This window comes from Coloeus monedula (assembly GCF_965178545.1).
Source record: "Coloeus monedula genome assembly, chromosome: 1".
NCBI lineage: Eukaryota > Metazoa > Chordata > Aves > Passeriformes > Corvidae > Coloeus > Coloeus monedula.
Genome location: NC_138781.1, coordinates 28110448 through 28137506, shown reverse-complemented (window position 1 = coordinate 28137506; position 27059 = coordinate 28110448). Strand labels below are relative to the sequence as shown.

General features: G+C 39.7%; 1 protein-coding gene across 1 annotated transcript in view; it reads right to left on the bottom strand.

Annotated features, from left to right (window-relative positions):
- Positions 1-243: 243 nt before the first annotated feature.
- The window catches only part of SCIN (scinderin), a gene marked incomplete at both ends in the record, with an annotated part of 47942 nt that continues 21126 nt past the window's right edge, over positions 244-27059 (bottom strand). Inside the window, 12 exons of the mRNA XM_082281058.1 lie at positions 244-377; positions 1317-1377; positions 2656-2733; positions 4431-4552; positions 5462-5639; positions 6135-6305; positions 8736-8826; positions 9009-9130; positions 10247-10462; positions 10661-10749; positions 12512-12644; positions 14477-14569. Coding sequence (XP_082137184.1) covers positions 244-377; positions 1317-1377; positions 2656-2733; positions 4431-4552; positions 5462-5639; positions 6135-6305; positions 8736-8826; positions 9009-9130; positions 10247-10462; positions 10661-10749; positions 12512-12644; positions 14477-14569 — 1488 coding nt within the window. The remainder of the gene's footprint in view (positions 378-1316; positions 1378-2655; positions 2734-4430; positions 4553-5461; positions 5640-6134; positions 6306-8735; positions 8827-9008; positions 9131-10246; positions 10463-10660; positions 10750-12511; positions 12645-14476; positions 14570-27059) is intronic.

Genomic DNA, 27059 nt, shown 5'->3' with positions numbered 1-27059 from the left:
AAGATTGGCAGCACTTTCTGTATTTACTACTAGGAAGGCCCACTTACCCCATTTGGCTAGTTTACAATTATTTATCCTTTCCAGTGCTAAGAATTTCTAGGTTATTCACAGAAATACATCAAAGCTCAGGAAAGTGTAACAACAGATGCATCGTATTGTTGCATAAGCTTATGCTTAAAAAGACTAGAAAGTAGCTGGGCTCTGATCATTCTTTGGCTTGAAGCTGGAGTCTCCTTGGAGAGATCAGTTCTTCCATTTGTTGGAGTCCCAAGCCAGGAACCAGCCTGTGAATGTGGGGGGTTCATGCCCTTGCTTCACGATTACAATGGGGGTTCCCTTATCTCTGCCAGAAGGATCTGTTTCGATATAGCGTTTGGCTAAAAACAGAGAGGAAATAAAACATGGAATATATTAGTTCATTCCTTTGGTATAAAAAATGCATTAAAATCCATAGTGAAAGAACATAGAGCTGCTATAACACAGTATTCAATTAATTATTTCAAAGGCAATGAGATGATCAGGTAATTGCTGATTTTTCCCAGCTGGCAGTGAAGGAATTTTCCATGAAGTTAAAACTGATCTTCTGATCAGTTCGTTGCCATACAGGTGGGTTTTGGCTCTTAAACAGGAGAAAGCATTTGCTGGTGCTGTGAGGATGCACGAGCTTCGTTCCCATTTCATCCATGTAAAAGCCAGTGTAGTTTCCCTTGACATCCCAACATGACATCAATACAGAAACACAGCCAGGTAACCCTCGCTGCTCCAGGGAAATACATGCAAGGGTTTTCAGCACAAACTTTGTCAGAATAGCTCAGCTATGTGAAGTCACACCAAGGATGACACATGGTTTTTCAAGGAGGCACATGCCACTTAAGTTGTCTTGATTTGTTTTGTATTTGTTTTGTAATTGGAATTTCCTCCTGCAAATTTAACTTAGTGAAGGGTGGCACTAAAAGGACTTGCTGGCAATCCTTTCTCAGTATACATTATTGAGGGTGGAGGTTAGTAGGGACTTCCTTTTAAATTCCTTCTGTTTTCAGTGCAGTTACTTTTCATCAGGCTTTCCTACATATTATTTAAAAATCTCTGCAGCCCAATAATGCTATCTTGATTCATTTTATCCTTCATAAACTTACAGGGTTTTAAAGTGAATTTAAAGGTGAAAATAATCATCTCCTGTATTAAATCCTAGTAAGCTCAGTAACACTTTTAGACACAGTAAACATAACTAGATTTCTTCTACATCATATTTTCCTCTTCGTTAAGTAATATTGATGCTACTTCACTCAGAAATCTGCCAAATTGATTTGATTTACCTGATTTAAAGGATTCCTGACGCTCAGTTTCATTAGCATCCTTCCCAATCCAGATGAAAACCTGCAAACAGAGGAAAGATATAACGTCCCTGGTGTTATAAAGATATTGTGTACAGCTGGTAAAGCACGAAATAGTTGATTCCACTAGAAGAAAGAATATGCACTATGAAAAGACTGCAGAGATAGAGAGCTCTCACAAACCACAACTGATGTTTTTTTTCTCCCTTGTGAGAAAGTGTAGTTATGCCCTCTATGACACTGGAAGACCAGACCTTTATTCATTCTGATGAAAGGAACTCCAGTTACCTTTTCCATAGATATCTTTTATACTTTGCCAAGGAAATTGCTCTTTAGGTGCCGATAGTAATACTGTCTCTGGTTTGAGCTTTGTGTGCACATCAACATTTTTGCTCTGTGATCTGTGCTACCCTGGGTGACTGCTAGATAGCCCACTGAAAAACCCAACACCCAGAGCCTTGATCTGCAATCCCCCACATCCCCTTTTTTTTTTTTTTCTGAGGGAGTCTCTTGGAAACCAGCTACATGTCCCAAGACTTCTTGAGTCAGTATGTCCCAGCTATCCATCCAGCTCTTCCCCCACCATCTCCCATCACCCCTTTCCACACGGACCATGGACATTCCTTCTTATTTCCAAAAACCTCAGCCTTTCGTTTGTTAAGGGTTAGGCTGAAGAAGACAAATAGGGCATGGGCCTTCTCCCCTTTCCCTCCAAGAGGAGAGGAGGGGCAGAGACAATGTACTGTGAAAACAGATGCATTCCCTAAATCTGCAGTGAGTTTGCCTGTCATTCAAAAAGCTCTCCACATTTTCAGTTTTCAGTGAACTGGGAAACAATAGAGATTATTTCTGTCACCCTCCATTCAGTTTCTAGTATGGAGTAATTTTTGTAAGGGTCTAGTAGGTTTCCCCTTTCTCTTCTAGGACTTTTTGTAGGTGCTCCTGCTACATGGATTTAGTGGATTCTAAATACCTTTAATGCAATAACTTTTAAAAAAAAATCAATACATTTTTGTGATAAAGTCAAGAAAGCTATTAAGAACGCAAACCACTGCTGGGTCTTATATACTTGTGCAGCCTCCATTGGTTTAAATAAGAAGTGCCTGCCATGGCCCCACATTATGCTTGGAAATTCAAACTCATGTGTGCACACTAGCACATCATATAGCTCAAAATGTATAGCTCCTTTTGGTATAATTTAAAGAAAATAAAACTGTTTCCATTCTGTCAAGATGATTGTTCCTCCCATCTTATGAACTAAGTGATTAAGACTAAACTATCCTTGTTATCACAAAAAGCAGTGCTCAAGTACACAGCTCACCTGCTCCCAAGCATCCAGCAACATGACATCATCTTCAGCCAAATCGTCCTGAGTGAATTCTCCTGGGACCTCTTCAATCTAGAAAGGATAATATGTTTAGAGGGGCTTTTTTTATTGTTTTCAATGATTTATCAAGATATACAATTTTGCAAAGACCTAAGATATTTTTATAATGTGCAGAGGCTGATGAACCCTTCTTTTCACTCCTACAGGATCAAGCCCTAAACTGATTTGATGAATGCATTAAGGCTTCTCTGAAAGAAAACAAATCACATAATGTCATGTCCTATAAAATCAGCTCTCCGTTTTTCAGAATTGGTAAGATATCCTAAGGAGAGGCAAAGACTTACACTGTAATTGTTGACTACTGTTAATTGGGACTGAGGTCTGCCAGAAGAAGGAGACAGGAACATTTCCATAGAGCACCTTGAACCAACCAAGCTGATATCAGCTGATACATTCATGCAGCTTACATTCATTAATTAGGAAAAGAAACTGCTTTGAATTTGCAGTGGGTGAGCTCAGTGATGAAACTCACATCCAACCAAGCTTCCTGGCCACTTGACAATGGGACATTACAGTTGACTAAGCCATTGAGGATTAGTCCCCAAAGAAAAGGCAGACTGCTTGCTTCTTCCAAGGATGTACATGCAGATAAAAAGGCAGTTTATTATTATTTGGTATGAGAAGGAGAGATAATAATGTAGCTAATGGTTCCAGCTCTTAAAGGACTGTCAAGGGTTTGGCTATGTGTGGTCATGTGGGAGTGCTAAAGGGACGATAAGCAGATGGTGAAAAAGACATTCCTTTTCCCCACCCTGTGTTATGGTGGCCAGAAAGTCAGAGTGGTCTGACCTGCCTCTTCTGGGACCTCTCACAGTGGTGATTCAGTTACTAGAGGGATGCTACAGGAAAGAGGGGATTTCACAGAATTTGGAGGGAATTTAAAATAAAAAGTACGTCCATAGCTCCCAGCAGACTACTACAGAGAGATTGGTTCCTATTACTGTATTTCCCAGGAGTATTTTAGAAGCTTGTTAGAATACACTTTGCTATTCTCCTAAGATTTTAAAGTCCTTATTAAAGGATCCTATTTGTTTTATCCCTCTCCAAATGACTGGGCTGTGCCTTAAGGAGACTTCCAGCTATGTCCCCTACCTAAAACTGAGCGTGTCCTTGCCAAATGGTGACACAGCATTGCCCTCCCAGAATACAGTAAGTAATTAAGCCTGAATCACAGACTTAATATCCAGTGCATAGCTCTGGGTGTTTCTGCCACGGAAGTAGGTCTTCCTAGCTCCTTGAGCACAGGCCAATACCTTAAAGGCATAATTACACATCTTAAATCTCTATGGAAAATTTCAGACTGCTAGGGATTTTTGGCAAGCAGCATTTATTTTCCTTGCCACCACTGTCAAATGCATAAGGGGCAAGGCACTGAGCTGTACTTCCTCAGCAAATTGATAGCAATCTGGTGATGCTCTGCAAGAATTAAATTGCTTTTGACTGGGAAAATACCTTATCTTTTTGCATCTGCAAGCCTCTATTTCCAGGCTGGAGCAGGCTCTGCATGCAAACTTCTGCTGTATTAATTATTCTGTTCATTCATTGCATTTTGACAGTTTAAAGCACCAAATGTCCACTCTCTAGCTCTTGCCAAGCCTGGCTAACTAAGCCAGTTCCCCAAATTCATTTAATGACCACTTATTTCCAAGGCAAAATACACCAGAAACTATATAATTAAACAGAGAGGAAAGTACCCATCATATACTCACAATAAATCTGCCAGTCTTATTAGAACAACCATACAAGCGAGGGGGATGATCTTCAGCCTTTGTCAAGAGTTGTGCTGAAGTCTGGTATTTTTTTTTACCTCCAAGTGCTTTCCAGAATTCCTCTAAAATACAGAATATATAATTTATTCACCAGCTGATTTAACATTTGATGTTTTAACCTGTTAGATAGTGTTCCAGAAATTCCCAAACAATCTCAAAGATGAATGCATTTTCTTACAGTACTTCCTGCAGTTTGTCAAAATACCGGTATCAGTCGCATATCTAGTGATGTCATGAAGATTTTTTGCCCTTTTCTTTTATACCCCTTTTACACCTTTTTATAACTTCTGTATTCTTAGTGCTTTTTGCCTACATTCTTGAACTTGTTTGTCAAGCTAAGAGACTAAACATTTTAGAAGCTTCGTAGCTAGGGATCAGTGTGCCCCAGAACACATTCTGTAAACCAAGATAGAACCATCCAGGGGAAGGTTCCTTGGGGAGGGGGGCTCACTTGAGCCTCTCATTGGGGAATCTTTGATAGATATGCTAATTAGTGAAACCTATAATGTTATACCCGATCTTTGGGGATATACTCGGCGGGGTGCATATCAATGCATATGACCAGGAAGTGTGCACCTAAGGATCCTTAAAATAAACACCAAAGTAAAATCCCTTTTTCCCCTTCTAACCGTGTTTGACTCTTGATTTTAAGACCAGGAAAAGGCATCACTAGAAAGATCATAGATTTATAGAATGGCCTGGGTTGGAAAGGACCTTAAAGATCATCTAGTTCCAATGCCCCTGCCATGGGCAGGGACACCTTTCAGTACACCAGGCTGCTCAGAGCTCCATCCAGCCCAGCATTAAACACTTCCAGGATGAGGCATCTACCACTTCTCTGGGCAATCTGTTCCAGTGCCTCACCACCCTCACTGTAAAGAATTTTTTCCTAACATCTAATCTAAACCTACTGTCTCCATGCAGTGCTCTGTCTCATCTGTCTATTAGCAGCTACGTGGCCTCATACAAACCTGGTTCCTGGCCTTCATTAATCTTAGCAGTTTGGCATTTGAGAACATTGGCAATGTATTGAGCTCCTTGTTCCTCTTCTTTGCTTGCTCCTTTTCCTACCCAGGTGTAGCCAGAGTTGTTTGGCAGTTTCAGAACAAAGACATCATTAGAGTTTAGTGACATTGCGTCAACATCAACCTAGATTAAAAAAGAGATTGTTTTATTCTTCAAATTTTCAAATAATGTAATTACTATTTTGCATGTTTATATAAAATGTGTAGACATGTGTTAATCTGCTATGCTTTTGGTCTTCAGTTCTTCCCTAGTTTTATACTGATACAAATTAGAGAAGAACTTAAGTCAGGGAACTGACTTGCAGGGCAAAACTTGGGACTGTTTGCAGTAGGAAAGACCGTCTCATAGGGGTTGCTGACTTCTTGTCTATTCTTTGTCAACTGACTGTTCACTGTGTGTATTCTTACAGTTCCTCTGAACGATGTAGACTGGTTCCAGCCAGCTACAGCACATTCTCTTTGGTTTATTGGGTGGGTTTGTCAACTAGAGCAGAGGATTGGATTTGGAGTTCTGTGTTCCGAACAGATGTGACTCCCCAACAAGATTAGTTAGAGGAGCTCATGGCAGCTGTATCATTTCCCACCAGGAATGGCTGGTTTACTTAGCAGGTGACCTTACCTCTGCAATCCTAGTAATGGCTGCTAGGTTCCTGCGGATTTGGAAGAGTCGTGTTGGTGGAGCAGGTTTCTGACCTTCCTTCTTGGATGTCCCATCCTTGTAGACAACAAGTGGTTTGTTTTTGAACAAGCTCAGTAAATGTGCAGGCTCTTTGCCTTGACTGACTCGGATCTGTACGTATGTAGAGAAATGCAGTAAAAGAAATAAAAGGACACAAGTGGTTATTTTTGGTCTTTGCTGAATAGCTTAGGGGATCTTAGCCAACAATGCTAAGTATGTTAGCAAAAATGAGAAATAGCAAGCTGAGGAGATCTAAAAATATAGTTACAGACATATAGAGTTAGAGCATTTGTGAGATTTTTTTTTTGTCAATCATGCTGACACAAAGACGAGATTCAAAATTCTAACACAATATTTAGCTGATTAAAATGGCTGCTATCTACTGTAATAAGAACGTCACTCATTTTCAAAAGAACTGTCATTTTATAGTGTTTTATAGAATTACTTAATTCTCCTGAAAAACTATCTTGGAAGTTTAAGTGCCCTCTATTTAAGCAGAAGAGAAAGTTTGTTCATTTTATTCATTACTTCTGTATGTATTTTATCTGCAAGAGGATGAAAAAGAGCAGCATAAATTTCTCATCCAGAAGGTAACGTGGATGATGAAAATAAACTTCCATTACAGATGTAAAAGGTGTTGTGCCATGAAGAATATGAAAAATGGCTATTTTTAGGTTAATGTATGGTAAAAGTTATTTGTGTGCGACCATTTAATCTTCCTTTATAACAGTGCCACTGGCCAAGGTAGAGGGCTGCAAATCCCTGCCTTTCATTCCCAGAAAGAAAAGGAAAAAAGGGAATGAGACATGCTGTGTAGCCAGCAGAGTAGGAGACGTGGAGAACCCTCAGCGAGGCCTGGGGCAGCTGAGAGCCAGGGTGCCCAGAGAGGTGGCTGCAGCTGGGCAGGAGCAGGTGCTTTTACTGATTTCACAGGCAGAGAGACTGCTACAGTTCTCTGGTAAGGATAACCTAGGATACATATACTTGTAAGGGACAAACTGCAGCAGGATTTTACAAATGGGAAAAAAACCCTCAAACCACAAAAAAAGCCCCAAAACCCGAAAATCCAAATAAACTCAAAAAACCCCAAATCCCCCAAATTGCAGTGAAACATTCCTGCAAGCCCAGCTTTTTTAATAGTCATTTGTACTGTTGTGCCATCTAGTGACCACACAAAACAGCACACTTAAAGCTTTCAAATAATGCTGATAGAGATGTTAGGCACAGGTAATATATTCTATTTATTTGCATAAAAATACACACATACATACATACATATGTGTATATATATGCACATAGGGATATGTACACATATATATTCCTAAGATCATTGCAGGCTAAAAGTACTTTTAGGTATCACATCTACTGCAGTGAAGTGGATCTTCTTCAGCTTTGATAAAAAACACTTTTTAAGCACTTTACTATTGCAGTTGTTAGTAGTAATAATGTTATTACTTTAAGATTAACACTAGCCTTGGGTATGAGACAGGACCACATTGTGCTGGACACTGTCCAAATATAGAACACACGTTAGGAATATTTCAAACAGTAATTATCTAAAAGTGTTCTAATCCTTAATATAATTTCAATCAGAAATCATAACTGATTAGAGGCTAAAAGTATGGTCTGCCATCTGAATTAACTGTACCTTGGTGGGTGGGGGAAGCCTTTTGCTTTTGTAAATAAGAAATGGGAATCACACAATTATCTCCTGCTGCCTAGAAAATCTCTGCTTGTCCCTTGTCATCTTACAGTTCAAGCTTTTCTGTGAGAAGAGACCTCTCAGGTCTTCACCTACCCACCACTTCTCAGTAGTGATGTAAGGAGAGCACACCCAGTCAAGCTAAGGACTACCTTATCTACACACACCTTTTATTTGCCAGTGTCCTGTGCCTTGCCTTGCACACCCCATTTCTGCAAGTGAGGATGTGTATCCTGCTTTCATGTAGCTGCAAGCACTATGGGATGGGAAAACCCAAGTTATGTTCCTCACTGAGGCAAGGAAAAGTCAGACCCTGTTGCACAATTCCAGCAGGCTTTCCTCTTTTGTCTGTCATGTGGCTTTCATATCTCCCAGTTTTGGCCCTCTAAAAGTCAGGTGTCTTGTCTGGGCTAAAGATCACAACTTCCTCCATAATGAAAAGGAGACAGGGGAGCTCCCACAGGGCTATTGACTTGTCAGAATCCTGCTTTGGAGTGAGCTGCCCTGGGACAGTCTTATCATTCAGTCTCCACTGGCCATGCATAGGGTCTGTAGGTCTTGTCAGGACTGAAACCTAATTTTAAAAGAGTGGAAATCAAAGGAAAGAAAAGGCAGTTTTAGGTTCTGGCATATCTGTGTTCTTTTAGACAGCTGCATCCAGGAAGGATTATTCAAGTGGGCAATCTCTGGCACCTTTAACAGGATCCCATGGTGCTTGGCTTGATACAGACCTGAGCAATTGGCATTTCCAGTCTTTAAATGCTAGCTCCTCCTTTCAATTCTCATCGAAATTTGCATATATCACATGCTCTGCTTGATTTTATCCAAAAGACACTAACCTGCACAGCCTGATCACCTAATGACCGATCCAGCTGAACAGTCAGAAATGCAGAGGCAGTCAGTTCATCTTTTGTAGCGTGGGCTCCTTGCCTGAGGAAGACAAGGAGAAAGACAATGTTAAATTCAGCTTCAGAATAACCCAGAGTTTATGCTGTATGACAAACTCACAGTGAACAATCTTACATTTTCATGTGTTCTACTCAAAAGGACATAAAGCCAACATAAAATAATATCCACACACTGCAGGCCTGTGCAAAGGCAACCAAGCATACCATGTATAGATGATCTGCCCTCTAGGGTAAGTGTAGAGGATAATGTAACAGTCACCCCCATAGAACTGTCCATATGTCTCAGGTCCCACAGGAACTCGGCCACTGCTTTCCACACGCCAGATCTGGGGAAACAGGGAAATCATTGGAGGTTGCTGAATTTCATCCTGAGACTCTTCACAAAGCACTTTACTTTATTATCCCTTGAGTGTCCTCTCTGTTCCCAAGTGTTATTGAATAGAAATAGGGAGGATTCTTCATAAAGGAGGTAGATACACCCTGCCCCCACTGAATGAATGAATGACAAACATCAACAAGGGACTACAATATGCTTTTCTTTGTCTTGATGCTTTAGTGCCACATGATCACTTCATAATGTTATGCTGAACTTTCTTGACACCTTAAGGTGACAATATGACATGGCACAACATTATGATCCATCATAAAACTAATTTTGGAGAGGCACGCTGCAGTAAGATAACACACTGTTAGGCAGATTTCTTCCTATTTCATTCACTACAGCCCAGTCCAGTCAACAATAGGCTGCTCAAGCCTGTGGACCATCCCAAGTGTGAGGTCAGAAACTAGAAAATACACCAATGAGACTGTAGGTATTCATCCCTTCTTTTCTTCCAGAAGCCCAACATACAATTTTCGTTCAACAGGCCATGTTGATACAATGCCATGCCAGCTCTGTGTAGACCAAAAATAGTCCTGAAGTGGGAAAAAGATGGAGAGATCTAGAAAGACTGTACAGTAATCTTTCCTCTTCAAATCCAGGCTACTTGAGAGACACACTAGGGACAAAGAAAGTTCCTCTAGAAAACAGATTGGATACATACATAAAGACATAGAATGGATTTCTGACTCCAAGAGCAAGTCTTCCCATTCCAGATTTCAAGCTGATATGAGCTTGAAGTTTCTTCTTTAGACTAAGGATCATATTTAAAGTATCTATTTACAAGGTATTGTGTAGAATGGGGAATATTTCTGCTGTTTGATTTCTCTTGATGACTGGTACATCTTTCATAGGCACCAAAAGAACACAACCCAGCATACAGCTGATATTCACCTTCTACTTCTAAGTATCTTTTCTGATGCTACAAGTAACACTTCCACTAATGTAGCATTAATGTAAACAACAGTATAAAAATTAAAACACAGAGTAGCAGTTTATCCCATTACAAGTAGCAGAATACATTAGTTAGATAAGATACAATTTATCACAACACAAACATTACCTCTACTTTCCCTGAACCGTCATCTACCATGTTATGCTGGGCAGCCATTTGTGGAGACTCATGTAACTTGGTAGCATCAAATTCAATCTGCTCGATTTTAGCCACCCTCTCTGTGACATACACTTTGCCGAAGCCATCGCTTTGATCTTTATCCTTCCAGTCTTTGAAAAACTGTTTGAAAATTGGTGTTTCACCTCCTTCAGGAAGGACTTGAATCTGAAATGAAGGCAGACACATCAAACAGAAGGAAAACAAAACTGGCACAGTTACTCAGAAATTTTCTAGGTTATATGTTAGTGAAATATTGCCCTTATGTCTTAAAAGCCCTTAAAAATATTTTTTCGGGTGACTTTAAAAAAATGTCTTTAACAGAGCTCATGCTCTCCTGGTATCACCTCCATAAATAGATCGCACCTGTGTGTTAGCAGGATAATTCATCTGCTGTATGAATTGTTCAGCATTCTTCATGGCAGCTTTTCTCTCTTGAGGGTTAGCATCCTTGCCTGATTAAAACAGAAGGATAACAGTACGTGGGAAAGGGCAATAAGCTCACAGAACCTTCAAAACCAAGAGGTCCTGGAGCCAGGTTCTCTTTGACATTGCTCTTATCTCAGTCTTGAACAAACACAAATGCTGTACATGGCATGAGCAAGAAGATTCACATGAGGTTGAATGGCCAAAACAGTGCTTCAGTAGCTTTGAAAACAGTCAATTTAAAGGAAAAAAAAAGAAAAAAAGAAAAAAAAGGGAAAAAAAAAGGGAGAAAATGGGGGCATTTTGTTTTGCTTAGTGTTTCTACAAGAATAAAAACCTGTTAATAAGTTAATAATACCTGCTTGGCTCAAGGTATCCTGGGTTTTTTCTCTTCCTTTGCTGGGCAGCAATATGGTCAATAAAGCTGAACTGCCTCCACTTCTTCAGGCAGTGCAAAAGAGTAAAAGAAACTCCTGTTTTGTCTGGCTGGGCTTTGCAATTTATCCATTTCCCAATCCACTACTCCTTGTTCAGCCTTGCTCCGTGTTAGACATCTCTGGAAGTCTCTGTGGGATGACACTGTGTACCAGGTCTGTGTCCCAGCAGGCTGCAGTGACTACATTCCATAGACCTCTTGGTCTAATCAGGTGCTCTGATAAGGCATTCATTGTATCCCATTTTGAATGAGACCACTGCCGAAGTAATTCACACTTCTCACCTTTAGTGGCCTGAAGATTGCCAGCAGAGATGACAACTGCAGTCTCCCGTGCAAGAGTGAGTCCAAGGGGGGTTTTCCACATATTATTTTTACTGGCAGTGGCAAAGTGAGGATGCATACAGGAGCACACAGGGCCACAGCCAAAGAGCCTAAATCATATTTTATTTATTTTATGCCTGAGCCTGTTGGCTTGGTTCTTCTGGAGCTGTCATATACAGTTACAATAGGGAATCAGGGGGTCAGCTAGACCATAGGCCATCTGAGCACAACGCTCCCCAAATGTTTTCTTTTAAAGGATGGTTCCCTAACTGCAAATAAAGTTTTCAAGCAAAATGCTTACAATGCTTCCTGGGCTGACTTGAGAGGCTTGACAAGTGCATAAAGTAATTATTTGGTATTGCATGCAGTAAAACAAAACACAAATGCCACAGAATAATTAATAAGCTGCCTCGTACCAAAAAAAAAAAAAAAAAAAAAAAAAAAAAGGAGATACTCAGCACTGGATTTTAATGGCAGCACTAAAACAATTCAGCTATAAGGTGTCGAGACCTCATTCCACAGTAGTAGTATTCTTCTTCAGGGAAACATTCAGACAAAGCAATTGCAGACTGATGATACCTCAGAGATATATTTACAAGAAAAAAAGAGACATCAAAGCATTTGCAAGCTTATGCTTTTAGTTTATGCCCTGGACACACACCTTTCAATTTCACACCTCTGTGGAGAGATCTACCCAAATGGAATGTTCGGTGTCCAGATTTTGTCCCAGAAGATAGGGATTTGATGACAATATACAGAAGTCATAGAATTATTTATATTTGCTTTGTACTTGCCACTTACATAAGCATTTAATCTCACAGATGTCTCAAAAATAGGATCCTTAGACAAGATTCAGTCTTGAGGCCCTTATAGAAGTGAGCAACCCTTGTTCACAGACTGCACCAGGCAAGAGCTGTGTGCAGGGCTCTGTGTCCAGCCAGTATTAAATTCTTGCTAGTGTCCCAAGGGTGTTGTGTCAACTCCTTAGGTATCTCTGTGTAGCTTCTGCATTTGCAATACAAGTGACCTCTTACCTTTCCACACAAAGATCTTCCTGGCAGCACCATTGTCCAAAATGAAGCACTCCTCAGACAAAAGCATAGCCATAGAGAAGGGGTTTTCCTCTGCTACCACGGACACTTTCATGGATCCACTTGCATCTGACACCTAAGAAAACAATAATTTCAGATTTAGATCAACTCTGGCTTTTACAGCCAAATTAATTTGTGCTCCCAAAAGTACTATAAAAATCAGTTGCCATTCCTATATAACTATATGGCTATACGAAATTTGTGTACTGCTGGAAAGTAAAGTAGGCTAAGGATTATTATTTTTTGTTTCATTTCATTTTACATCCAATAGAGGGAGATATAGTGTTAATTTTAGGAAGTTTGTTGGATCCTTGTCTCACAACTTCTTAAAATAAATCTGTTTGTCTTCCACTTCCACTTCAACAGCTCAAAGTTAAAAATCTGTATTTTCTTCAGCCCCCTCTACATGCTCGGCTGAACTGGTATAGTCCCTGCTGCCAAGCAACTCACACTGAAGCCAAAGGTACATGTACATGCTGAACAACAGCACCTGAAACTATAATAAAATAGTTCTACACTGACACTAACAGGTGAAATGCCTACATTTATAACCTACTGTTCTTTAATTGGAAACTCTAATGTAAGTCCTGTTGCAGAATCTGCTTTGTAACCTCTACCACCACCATAAGTTCATGTAGACCTTCAAAACCTTTTAAAAATCACTCCTGTATAGCTGAAAAGACCAGTTGTTAGTAGAGAAAATAGATTATTGCTATTGTAATTACTTTTCTAGCAGTCTTTATTTCCTTTCATAATTAAATATTAATTTTAAATATGCCATTATATCTTAAATTTTATATTATGGAAGCACAAGGAGGAAATTACCACTGCACACAACAAATAAAAATCAGCTATTATACCTACTCTGAGAGCTCACCATAGACCCATCTCCTGCCTTTGACATTCACTGTTACCTTGCAACACATTTAAATCTAGCTAGCAGAGCTCTGTTAGCAGGACCTATGTACTTAGACTAATTTATTAGATATCCACAGAAAGTTCAGAGAGTTTTTAGGATTCAAAAATTCACTTTCCCTTCTCTAGTTATGTTTTACTACAATGGTCCTGATCATCTATGCAGGCCTTCTTCTTTTGTTTTCCATTTTTGTTCCCTTAAACCGCTGTTAGGAAGAGAAATATGCACCAGATTTTTGGTATGAAAGGAATAATTAATGTGAACTAAACACAACACATAGACAACTATGACAAAAAATGGCCTTGTAACAATGATCACCACATTCAGGCTTCTTGTAAACCCCAGGTACACCTATAGGTAGTGGAAAAATCATGTAAGAGACAGGTAGAGAGGCGGCTCTATCCTGTGGTCGGTGTGGTGCAGGAGCTGCAGAGGGAGTGACTCATCCCCTCTCACACTTCACTGCAGCTTCAAATTCATTGTAAACAGCACCTAAAAAAGGTCACACACATGGGGATCCAGTAGCACTCCATGCTGCCAGAGTGTTGCCACTTGTTAGCCAAATCCTCCTTGGTAAGCGATGATGGGGAAAGGAATAAAGTTATAGATATATAAAATATAATGTAACTGTCTGTCTCTTAAACTCTGCTAAGAATAACTAAACCATATATGACTATTAAAACTCTCCCTGTTAGAATTAAGAAGACAGGATGATTTTAGAGCAGTTCGTTCTTCTTTGACCTGCACTGAGTGGTTCATAGGCCATGCTTGTTTCCTGAGTAAACAGAAATGTAATCCATTTTTTTCCCCCTCAAATTACCTGGACCATCTTGATTGACATCCTTTGAGAAACTTGTCCATTGGCTGTAAATAAACTAAAATAACAGCCATTCTGTAAATGAAGCCAGAACTCCATATATGAGGAAGGAATGAATGAAATCATGACTACTGTTGAGCATACCTAACTGTAAGTAAATAAATAACTAACTTACCATATATAGTTTAGCACTTCTCCTGTTTGTGATATCAGCCAGCTCATCCTCATCATCACCACATTCAGGCAGCTCTGGCTTGCTCCCTAAAACCTGTATAAGGGAATAAAATTCAAAGCAGAGAGAGTAGGTGCAGTAGCATAAATGCCTAATGTATTATAAATGCCTAATGTAAATATTGATGTATTGTTGCTGTAATCGAATAATTGGGATCATCTTTATATATAATACAATCTAAAACCAAACTCATGGTTGACACAAACATACAGATAATTTTTAAAAACTATGTCAGATCTCCAGCAACTTTATACCTACATGATTTCTTTTCCACAGGTCAACTTGCTGGTTGTCTATACTCCACTAAATACACTTAGAGAGATGTATGTGATCCTATTCTATGTGTGTGTTTACATTTACATGTCTGTCTTCCCTTTTTCTTCCCAGTAACTTCTAAACTGTTGACAAGCACATCTTATAATTTTTGGAATGACATTACTCTTAAAATGTTTAACAATACTAAAATTAAAACTGACAGAGTGAAATATATTAGTTGACATTATGAAGTATTTCAATTAACAGTATAAAATATCAGATTATGAGTACTAATAATCTTAAAAGTTACAGATTCTTAATCTCATTTTAAGGGGAAAAATTTAGCTAGGGTCTTGAAAATAATTTATCATGTGAGAAAAACATTTTCTTGCTCTACCACTAGAATATCAATTTTAACACTGTGGTAATTTTACACCACGGGCAGTTTGTAACAACTATCACTACAAGAAATGTACAGAGGTTCATCAAGAATATGTTAGGTCAGGTAGTCTTTATTAAATCCTAGTTACCCTTTCTTAATGATCTTTCCTTATTGATTCATTTATGGCCAGATCCAAAGGTTACACACAGAATATTATGGATTTCTCTGAAATTATGTCACAGAGTGAAGGCAGTAATTGATATGTCTGAGAGACTAAATATTAACATAAAGTACAGGGGCAATGCCAGCCTTCCTATGAACTTGTGCATTTTCTGTATGACATGCTACGCAATATAACATGGAGACACGTGCAAAAACACTGTAAATATTTGATAATGGGGATCCCCAACAAAGCATACAGCTGCAAAGAATATGGAAAGAAAAACAATATAGAATAAATATTTAATAGAAATCTGCCATCTGTTGAGTCTTCTGACCTGGTAAAGTCAGTAAAATAGTAAAATAAAATAAAATGAAAATAGCCTTTTCAAGTGTGATTTTTGCAGCTTAAGCTAAAAAATTTTATCTGTGACTCACTGAAGACAAGAAAGCAATGCCCTAAGTGTTTAAGAAAGATGTTACCCATAGCTCTTCAGTAGCTAGCAGGCAGCATTTCATGAATTTACACTACGTGGCTGCAGATTTGCTACCGTGTAGGCCAAGTCGGGCTCCATGTCCACAGCAGAGTGCCACTGTGCTGCTGAATGGCTAAAACAGTGTGCACATGTGGTTTATTGGCACCGGCTTTCTAAAAATGTTTCCCTTCCTACCTGTCTTTGTAATGCTAGGGTCACAAAATTGCCAAGTAACAGGCACACATCTTTACCTTAACAGACACTGAACAAGTCTGAGGGTTTTAAAACATTTGACTTCCAGTAGCAAATAAGAGGGTAAAAGAGTCCTGTTAGTAAAACTCTCAGAAGTCTGTACTAGTTCTCTCCTTAATTAGGCATTTACAGGAAAAGAAAAAAAAACCACAAAAAAACCCCAACCAACCAAAAAAAACCCAAAACAAACAAACAAAAAACAAAAACCAAAAGAAACAAACAAACCCCACAAAAAATTTAATTTCTGACACAGTTACAGTGTTTCCCCTTGCTGTGCATATAGAATACCTGTGGCACCACAGTGATTTTGCAGCATCTTTGTAAGTCATGCAGAGTGATATAAAATGCCTATTTTTTTTTTTTTTTGTTTAACTATGCAAGTGTCATTCTGAATATTTCTAAACAAATAGTGCCTGTTGGTGTTTGTGAAAGCATCTTGACAGAAGCAGCCTCTCTATTCACAGCAAGGTCTAGGTGCTGCAGTCTGGCAGCCAATTAAAGTAAGCAGTCCCTCTAATTTAAAAATTGGGCTTTGAATTTGGGCCCAGCACAGGTTAGATTGCTGACCTGACCTGTTGTTGTCTTAAAACCAAATGCAGAAACATTTTTCTGAACTAGATAGAGAATTATTGTCAGACTCACAAAGTTTGGTCTTAGGGAATCTCAGTGCATTGGTACTATCCAGGGAGCGGGGTCAGAACCTCCTTTGCACAGGTGCAGTTAGAGGTATGAGATGATCTGCCCTGGAAAGGGTAGAGGCATTATGGTTCCAGGGAGACCCATCCACAACTCATTAAACAGCAGCTTGCACAGCAGCTTCTCTGGCCAAAGAGAGCTTCTCAAGCCCTGTGCTTCAGCACAGGCAAGCAGAAAATACAAGTTACTAATTTCTGTCATTCTTTTTCTCAGAAGAGCCCAAAAACAAATGAAGAAGGGCTTTGAGAGTGTCCCCTTCTCCTGCATTTTAAGTCGCAGTTGCTTGTAGATCCTTCTACAAGCATTGTGGTGACCCTTTTAAGAAGGACACACTGCGCTTCTCTTCCCACCAGGTAAGAAAACACAAGACTTGTGAGGAGGGCTGTGCAGCCAACACAGCTGTCAGAAAATGCCTTGAGCTGAATCCCTAGTGGTACCTGCATGTGTTGTTATCAAAACCAGAAGATGATACAAGGTTAAATTACTTAAAGCCTGTGAAGGCACCAACTGTGAAGACATGTAGCGCATATATATATATATATATATACGTATATACTCAATATATGAAGTGATATTGTATGAAATATATATAGTCAGTACACATCTGTATTGGTAGGAACAATTTATGCAGTTTCCAACATGCATTTGTTTCCAGTTTGTCTTATAGACTGGAGGAAGAGACAGATCATGGAAGGAAAAATTCTGCGCTTAAACACGAAGCATGAAAAAATGCTGAAAAAATGTTGAGTCCTTTCCCAAAGAAATGCCTTCTGGTGAAGTTGTCTTTTCTCCTCCTAAGGCAGATTCCCATGCTATGTCTCCACATGTCTATGTCTGCATGTTACAACCATAAATAGTTTTATCAATAAGATTACAACAGCATTTAAACAACAGCTAACTGCTATGCTGGAACTGGGTTGTATCATTACCTAAGCACATGCTGGCTGAGCTCCGGGACACCTCCCTTTCTACAGATAATTCTCATGTGATGGATCAAAAAGAAGACAAGTCACACCAGCTGAGACTGCAGTCAAAGGCTCCCAAAGCTTTGCAGCAAGGTACCCCAATAAAATGATTTATACCAACAGACCATTTGAAGGACATTGGGTCTTCTGATACTTCACCTACATACACTCCTGGTTTCACACAAATCTTGTGGTAGCTATATACACAGGACTTAGCTCATATCATCTTCTCTGTACAGTCAGGCAGCTCCTCTGGGTCTTGACACTGTTTGGCCCAGTGTACTGACAGCCTTAGGCTGGCTCTCCTTTTTGCTCTGAGGTGTGAGACCCTGACTTACAAACATGCCCAGAACTCAGACCCACAAATTCACCTTAGACACCTGGAAACAGCAATGCCCTCCTGGGGACACAAGACAACCTAGCCACCCTTTTCCCCAGATGTCCAATCATATCAGCAATCTTCAGCCTTACATCTCATAAATACACAGGTGCATACACAGGCCCTGAAACCACTTTTTAAATCATCATCATTATTATTATGTTTATCATATTATCATTATTCACTACTACAGTAACAATAATATAAAGAGTAATTAGGGGCCCTGAAAGCACATCCATGCCCCATCTTCTTCATTCTTTGGGCTTAGCATTGTTTTAGCAAAAGTATTCATTAACTCCATACCTTCAGATCTTGTCTGAAGGTGTATAACAAGAAGTCAGCCTGCATTAATCTTAATATTTTGGGGTTTTTAAGCTCTGTGACACTTTTGTGTTGATACTCTTAGGTTAGTACAAGAATACCATTATGCAAACCAACAGAATATCTCTTCCTCTACAATTGCTCAAGTTCACTCTTGTAGTAAGTGCAACGTAGCTTATCCTGCCTGCAAAACCTGTTTCATATTTGCATGTGCACAAGCTCTTCTCTGTGAATATCTGCACCCCCTCAGAGAAGTGCAAAATACTGAGCCAATGTTTTTGCTCAGAGGTGAAACTCCACCCTTAAAAAAGAATAGAAGAAATCACAGACAAAATGTTTTCAATCTAAAAGAATGTGACAAGGTAAATAATTTAAAATAAAGTAACTAGAAAAAATTTGGCAAATATTTTCATCATAACTGGAGAAGCCAGCTCTGCATCATAAAATAGTTGATATTGATTTAATGGGAGCAAGAGGTTTAAGGAGTTCAGTGAGGCTGAACATCCACCTAGGAAAACAATACCTGAAGAACATGTCAAGTGAAGGTTAATTAAGAGAGAAAACCGGTTTTATACAGTTTAACTTGTGTACACTAGCATTGTGTTTGATTTTCTTCTTCATGTACACAGTTTGGGTTAGGTTTCTGGGTCTGAAACTGAACTGTTTGTTCTGGCTGTGATCCTGAATGTCAGATCTCAATACCACTCGAATTCCCATCTTTATATGCTAAAAGCAATAGAAAGAAAAGCAAGAAATTTACATAGCTCAAAGCTGTCTAAATGACCTGACAGTTTATTTACTACTTAATACTTTTGGAAAACAGTCAGGGTAGTTAGTTCATCATTTGCTTTCTCGTATGGTTTGACATAAGCAAGTATATCCTGGTCCACAAATTCAAGGCACACATGTAGGCTGTGAGAAAGAATGAAGCCACTATGAAGGTCTGAACAGACACAGTATGAGCTCATTGGTAGATAAAGGCTTAGACTTTTGTTAGCCTTTCTTTGTTAGCAGAGAAGAATATTACACGGAACATCTCTGAAATAAGTATTCTCTCAAGTATGTACTTGAGCAGCCAATAAAAGGAAAAGATCCATCAGAGAGAGGAAGGGATAAACAAGATGCAAGCTAGTAACCACCTGGCTGACCCTGGGTACCAGTGCAGAGGATCATCAGGCAAAGGTGGCTTTAGGGCTTTGGTGCTAAAGTAGCTGGCCACAGCTTAACTTCTAATTGTTTTGGGTTACTGGTTCCTCTGCCAGAGCACAACCACTGCTGATGAGATTCTGTGCCAGACAAAAATGACTTTTGACATTGGTCAAATTATGAATAACCAAATATGCTTATTTTAACTGGTTATTGTAGCCTGGAACGCTTCTCATCAATTTGAACAAACATTCATTGTCTTACAAAAAATTACACTCCCAATGGGAAAAACTTCTCCTTTCACTGAACTGCTCACAGTGTTTCTGCCTGAAGTTGCCTCTCACTAGCAATTCCAGGAACAACAGATCTCATCATATGCTCACCTTGAGCAGACGACCTCCCACCCTCCTGAACACAGATTGAAAATAAGATGGAAACAGCCATAATGCACTGAGAAGTGGGCAAAAGGATGGTTTATGGCAACAAATAGTTCTGGAATGCTGTTAATTTCTGGGTGTTTACCATGTAATTTATCAAAAGGACTTTCTGGAATTAAGGTCTAAATCTGATCTGTATGAATTCAGATTGCTATAAAACAGCAAAACACATCAGCTGCTCATGGCACTTTTGATGCATAAATTATGGCCTACACTTTTAGCCAGTTTCTGTTGTCTCAGGAATTTCAAATGAAAAGCATAATTTTTTCAAAGCTCTGTGCTTAACTACCTAAAAATAGGCCATTAGGCTTTGGCAGCTTTTAATAAAATATTTGAACTTTGCATATCTGTCTGGGATAATTTGAATATAAAGCCTTTACTCACATGATAACAACATTCTAACATTAATTGTCTGTTCTGTGAAACTGGCCATGGATAACATGCTCACAAAAAGGTGTCTAGATCAGTCTTAAGAGTACAAATTTGATTTTTTTCATAGTTTTGCTCTGAGGTGAAACAGGCTGCTTTCTGTCGTGCTGGGACTGCACAGCTGGCAGTATCTAAGCCAGTTATTTACTCTGAGACTGGGTGTGCATGAAATGAGGAAATCCCCTATCTACATTATCTTCAACTATCTGGCTTTTAGGATGCCTCCAAGATGAACAGCGATTCCGTGCTAAAGAAGCCAGGAGGGTGAATGGCAGTAACCATGCAAATGCAGCAGTCTTTTTCTAACCATTGCTGCTGCTGAATGAACATGGGAGAATTGAGCTGTTCGTCACCTGCCTACCTGCAGCATAATTAAAAATGAACTAATCAATCACCTCCACATCTTTTTTGCATATGTACTAATCCTTCCTACCTAAATGTTTAATCTCACTCCTTTGTTAACCTCATCCTCTGATACCAGGAGTAGTATTAAATATGGGACCCAAATCCTGCAGAAACTTGCACATTGAGATGCCCATTTTTTCTGCTTTATTGGAACATAAATTTAGGCACACACTGAAGCCTTTGCAGCTTTGAAGATCTCTGTTTGCAGGCCTTGTGGATAAAATATCTTATGTGCTGCATGACAGTGCATGCTTATGGGTTGGATAATAATGAAATAAATCAGTAACTAATGCCAACAGGGAGCCACAGACATAAAGAATATTTATCTCATAAAATCCACAACACTCTCAGCTTTTCATTCCTTAAGTGCCTCCAGTTTTGCAGCTGGTTCCAAGGCTGTGGCAGGCTGGACCATGCCAATATGGGAGTAAAAAGAGAAGTATGGCAAACCATGAAACTCGAGCTGGAGCCCACGACTGGCAGCCAGAGACCCTGCTAGAAAATCAGTGTTCCCAGGGGATGCACAGCAGTTAAGAAGAGCAGCAGGCAGTCGTGATACACAGCAGCATCAGGGTGAGCAGAGGAGCTGCAGCAAGGTGTTTCAGCACTTAATCCATGAGACAGGAAGGTAGATGAAGCTACTTGGAGGCTTTGGAATACTTTTGCAGTGCAACTCTGACTGTATTCACAAGCTCAGCATTTCCAGTCCCATACAGCAAATGGATCAGGTATGCCAGGGGATCCACTGTGATATGACATCAAACTATTCAGTCCAAGACAAAGCACAGATTGAACTCTAATGTTTAAGAAACCAATTCAGAGAGTATTTTGATGGATTTTCTCTAATGACTCCTGCTGATGCTTGAAATAAACTAAATATTTATCTGGACAGAAAGAGAGAGCAAGAATGTTCGTTTCACCTGGTTGTCTAGGAGATATATCCTTCTTAGCTCTTTGAAAATAATTCCTCCTGCTAGTTTAGGTGCCCTTTACAAACAGATTTATGTCTTTAAATTCCTACATGTCCCAAAATTTTGTGTAAAGGAGCCAAAATGTTCACCTATGATTTACAGCTCTTTGGAGTTAGAAGCTGCAGCACTCAATACTGCAGTATTTAAATCCATCTTAACTTACCTACCTTTTATTTTTAAAGATAAAGCCAGATAATATCAGTCATAGGCAGTTGTGTAAGCAGAAGACATGGCCCCAGCAACCTGCTCTGCAGTACCTGCAATAATTATATTTACATATTTCTTCAGCATTACACGCTCAGTGGTGGTGAAAATACTGAACTGATCCCACAACACATGGGATGCTTTTTTCCATACAGCTGTGCTTCACTCTTGCCCAAATGTGAGAGGACTTTTATTCCAGTTTTACATGGTCTGGACATGGAACAGCAATCTGTGCATATGTGGAGTTCTTTTTAAAAAACTCAGCAAAACAATTTACATAGTTTTTCCTCCCTGAGCCCTTCCTGCTCTACAGAACTTCCACTTAAGACAGTTCAAAGGCAACCTAGCACACAGATGCCAGTTGCTCTGCAAGGGGTTGAGAGGACACAGGCCTGCAGAAAAAAAAAGGAAAAAAAAAAAAACCTTCAAGCTGCATTTCTGTTAGGGAGATACAGGATTCCAGGAGAAAACTATCTCTGAGCTTTTTATTCAGCAAAGAAAATCTACCCTTTCAGATCTTCTCCATGAAATTCCACTGCTGCAAGACAGTACCTTGCAATAAGAACTAACAACCCCACGTGGAGATAACTGCTATCAACTCGTCTTTAGCCTTCTCTTAATTATGCTCATTTAATAACTGAAAATTATAGTACTTTTTCATCAATAGATTTCTTGATAGTATAGCACAGAAAGGAAAGAAGCCATTACAAACTCTATTCATATTCTAACATGTAATTATAAGATTATAATTGACTTACGTGGTAGGCCTGCAAGTACTACAGCTGCTAAAGAAGGAAACATAACAAAGATGAGTGGTTTTCTCACTCACAAGAACTCAAATGAGACACTGCTATAATTTGATCGCAAGCACTTCCAGAAAATCATTAGGATCTTAGAAATTCACTGGAATACCTAGGATAGAAGCAACTTTCCTAGCATAAGAAATTAGATTTTCAACCATCTGCTAGTAGAGCTGTTCATAAAGAATTTAGCTCATGCCATGCAGTATGATACACCTGAACATTTTCTTTTCTGAAATTAAATTTCTAATGCAGGCATTGAAATTCATATTTAGAGACTTAATTAGAAGCCCAGCTTTCAAATGTGTTTGCCACCTGCAGCTCCTTTTCAGTTCCCTGTCATTTAAGTACCTGGCTTCGGGCAGCCAAGACTGAAAACTGCAGCTTGAAGAATATTATGGGTAACTCTCAATGTTTTGGGAGATTCCTCCTTACCAGCCTCTGCCATTCTCTGGCAAAACCCCTCTTGATTTTCTATCTGGGTCCGGGGAAAACACTGGGCCAAATGCTCAGCTGGTACAAAGCAGCTAAGCTGTACTGGAATCCAGGCCATGCATGTTTTGTCTCAGTACGAGTTGTGTAATTTAATCATTTATATGCAAATTCACATCAAGAAAAGGGACGGTCCTTAATGAAGGAGATAGGCTCAGTGGCTGTAAAGAAAACAGGACTCCTGGTTTGGACAGCTTGAAGCTGGCACCCTGCAGGGCAGGTGTTTGTACTTTGTATCCACATTCAGGGCCCGTCCCATCATAAAGTTCATTTAAACACAGGAATGTTTGGTAAACTGCCACTACTCAGACTGAACAGGTGTTGCTGTGAAAGGTGCACAGTCAGGTGTAGGATTTTTTACCCCTGTAGATTTATTCTCCTGGACTATTTTGAGCTGCATCCAACAAATTCTTACTGCTCAGAATGATAGAACCCAAATGCTTGCTGTTACCTGCATATCCAAAATCACTCCAATGAGGAGGCATATTCTCTTCCTGAGGGGTAAATTTGACCCATAGTTTCAAAGCAGCCTGACAAAGCTATCTGTTCATTTGAATAGCCAATGCATCTACTAGAACTACAGCTAGTAGTTCTGCTATTTGCTGTGCATTAGCTTTCTTAAGCCTTTGCATTCCCATTAAAATGTAGTTAACTTCTCTGTGTGCTGTGTTACTGAGTCTTTGCACTGGGATGTGGTACAACTTCCATTGTCCTCACCCCTCTCTCAATGCATTCATTTTCGTTTGTATGTGACTGTTTAATACTGCCTCTACCCTGGGACTGAACTTCATTTCTAGTATTTCACAAAATTCCCTGGAATAATGTCTATTTTTTCCATCTGTCTCAATTTAGATAATAAAAGACATTGCTTTGGTTTACATATTTCCAAAGCCATAGATAGGAGTTCCTTACTTTTCATATTGGGCATTTTTTTGGTAGTGAACAGGTCAGGCTGGACCAGTTATATGCAATTCATAGTTTATGAGCAGGTAGCATTTGAGTAAAACTGTGTACAGGCTACATGATTAAACAATTGTTTAATCCCGAACAAATGCCTGGAGTTTTTAGTCCACAAAAAGATAGAATAGAATATTATTCTAAGAAGCTACCCCTCTTCCTCCTCTTGCATCACCCTGACTCCCACTGTTCCTCCACTCCTCCGTATACAAAACAAACAAACCTCCCCTCGGAATGACTTGAGCTCATAATGCAACCAAAAGCAAGGGAACAAGAAGAAATGCCAATGCTGAGAATAGCAAGAGGAGTTTTTGCTTTTGCAGAGTTGTGATGACATATCCTGCTCTTGCTGGCTCTGGGAAAGGAGCAGGTACCAAACCAGTACCTTCACCAGTGGGGCACATGCTGCTCTCCCAGCCTTATGTAATGATCCATGTGACAGGGACAGAGACTGCAGGAACCTGCCCAGCTTCTTCAGAGCAACACGGTCCTTGCACTCTCACACCCACTCACATGTCACAGCAAGACTCATTTTTCCCCAGCTACCTCACTGTGCTCCATGGTCCCTTGGAAATTATCTTCAGTTTGTAAAAAATAGTTTTTAAGGGCTGCTATTCTGTCCATATGGGCAGATATCTATGCAGTTAATTTAAGGATTACTGGAGCTTCATGTTTTCACTATGTTTGCATTATTTGTGTCTCTAGAGAAACAGCCTCTGTAACCTGCATTTGCAAAGGGATCTCTTTATTGTCTGTGCTCTTGGGATTTTATCCACAGGGCTGAGTTAGCACTTCGTAATGCTGCCAGTCCCTTTCCACGTAGAAAGGTGTTACTGGCTGACATTCGATCCGACCATTCACATGTAGTATTTATTCACCCTATAGGCAAAAAACAATCGTCACTGAATACAATGGCATTCAGAAATTCTTGTAATTAAGCATTGCTTAGGGGCTTTAAAGAAAAAGCAGGGAGGAGAAAGGATGCTTTATCAGAAAAGAGGAAGAGGTTCCCCCTGTTGCTCAATATTTACACTAGCTGAATCTTTACACAGGTATTTTATGAGAGGTTTGGACCCACCTGTTGTAAGGGCACTAGAAGCTCACAAAACCAAGCACACGACAGCTACAAACGTTGGCTAAATAAAAGTGGAGGAGCTTTGCATTTAAAGGCAGAGGAGTGATTCCAAAGATGCATACTAACATGATGATTCGTTTTCTTGTGGTTTTGGACCTCAGCTGTCACATTTCTTAGGTTTCATTGTTTTCAATCATGAAAATCACAAACCTTTACAAAACCACAACAAAAAGTCTCAGCAGTAAAATGCACAGCAATCATGTAGTACCAAGAGCTGCAGTTTTAAGGGAATAATTTGTAGGGGAACAATAAAGCAGTTCTATGAATCAGACAGGCTCAGAGAAATCAGAGCCATCTTGACAACTGTTAGCTGAATATGACATGTTTAACTAGAAGGGGCAGACGCAGGCTCAACACTTAGTTTAGGTAAAACTCAGTCTATCCTACTTTTCCATTGGCTCTCATGCCCTACAGCCTGACACACCTCCATGGCATACTTGAAATGTATCCCAGGGAGATGAGTCTATATAGGCAGAAAGTACTATCAATATAAAAATATTCTAGGGTGTCTAATATTTCAAATTACAACAATATAGGAAAACAAGTATACTAAGACTTTCTCCTCCCCTCTACTTCATCTCTAGAGTTAACAACACCAGATGAAGGGATTGGTGCATTACGAATGGAGGATTGGATGCTTTGCATCTTTCCCTTGGGTGACTTAGAACTGAATTTCTATGTTGCCTGCATTACTGCAAGCACCTTCAGCTTGCTGGCTGACTAGAAAACTTCACAAATACAGTCATTTCTGATTCCTTGTTTCTCCAGTTTGCCACTACTCCACAACATTAAATAACGAGATTATGGTAAACTTTTTTTAAAATACAGCTTTTCCAGGTTTGTTCTCTCTTCAAACTTAGAGCAGAGATTCCAGCTAGAGTTAGAAAATTGCCCATCCTGAGCATGGCTGCCTATTACTTTGGCCGCTCTCTCAGTCCTCAGTGATCTCTTGGGTATCCAAAAGAGGTGCTGTGAGATCTCTGCTTACCACTGCAAGCAGTCAGAAGGATAAGTAGCAGTGTCAGCACAGTGGGCCCAAGGGGGCAGACAGGGCTAGCAACTGACACTAGAGGATTTTGGTCTTAGGTTATCTTTGAAATCATACATTTAGCCTTCCTGATTTAAAAAAAAAAAAAAAAAAAAGGAAGCGTAGGTAGCTCTAAGCCTAACATAGTCACTCTACAGCTACCAAACTCTGTCAAGCATTGCTAAGAGTTGTTTTTGGATTGGTCCCATGAAGGTGAAAAAATTCCTGTAACACAAATCAAACATTCAGGGCTATGATTCAGCAGAATGGGAAACCATTCAGCTGTTTACACACGAAAATCAGAGCAGAGCTGGCATCTGGTGAATTTTATTGTGTTCTGCTGAGACTGGTGACCAGTCACAGCAATGGCAGCAATTTGTCCAAGGTGGTCTGTTTATCTCTTAATTTTCCAAGGCAGCAACCCTATACAACACTGCTTATTTAAACCTGCCTGTCAGTACCTCACCTAAAATGCAAACATGGAGGTGAAGCCAGATCCATAAATGTATTTGATGTGCTTGCACAGAAATCTCCTGCCTTGTCTTCACAGTCAGAGTTCTAGTGATCCCTGAAGTATCTCATGAGAAATTTTGCGCACCCACTGCAAGTCTGAGCTTTCCAGACATGCTGTGTTTCCA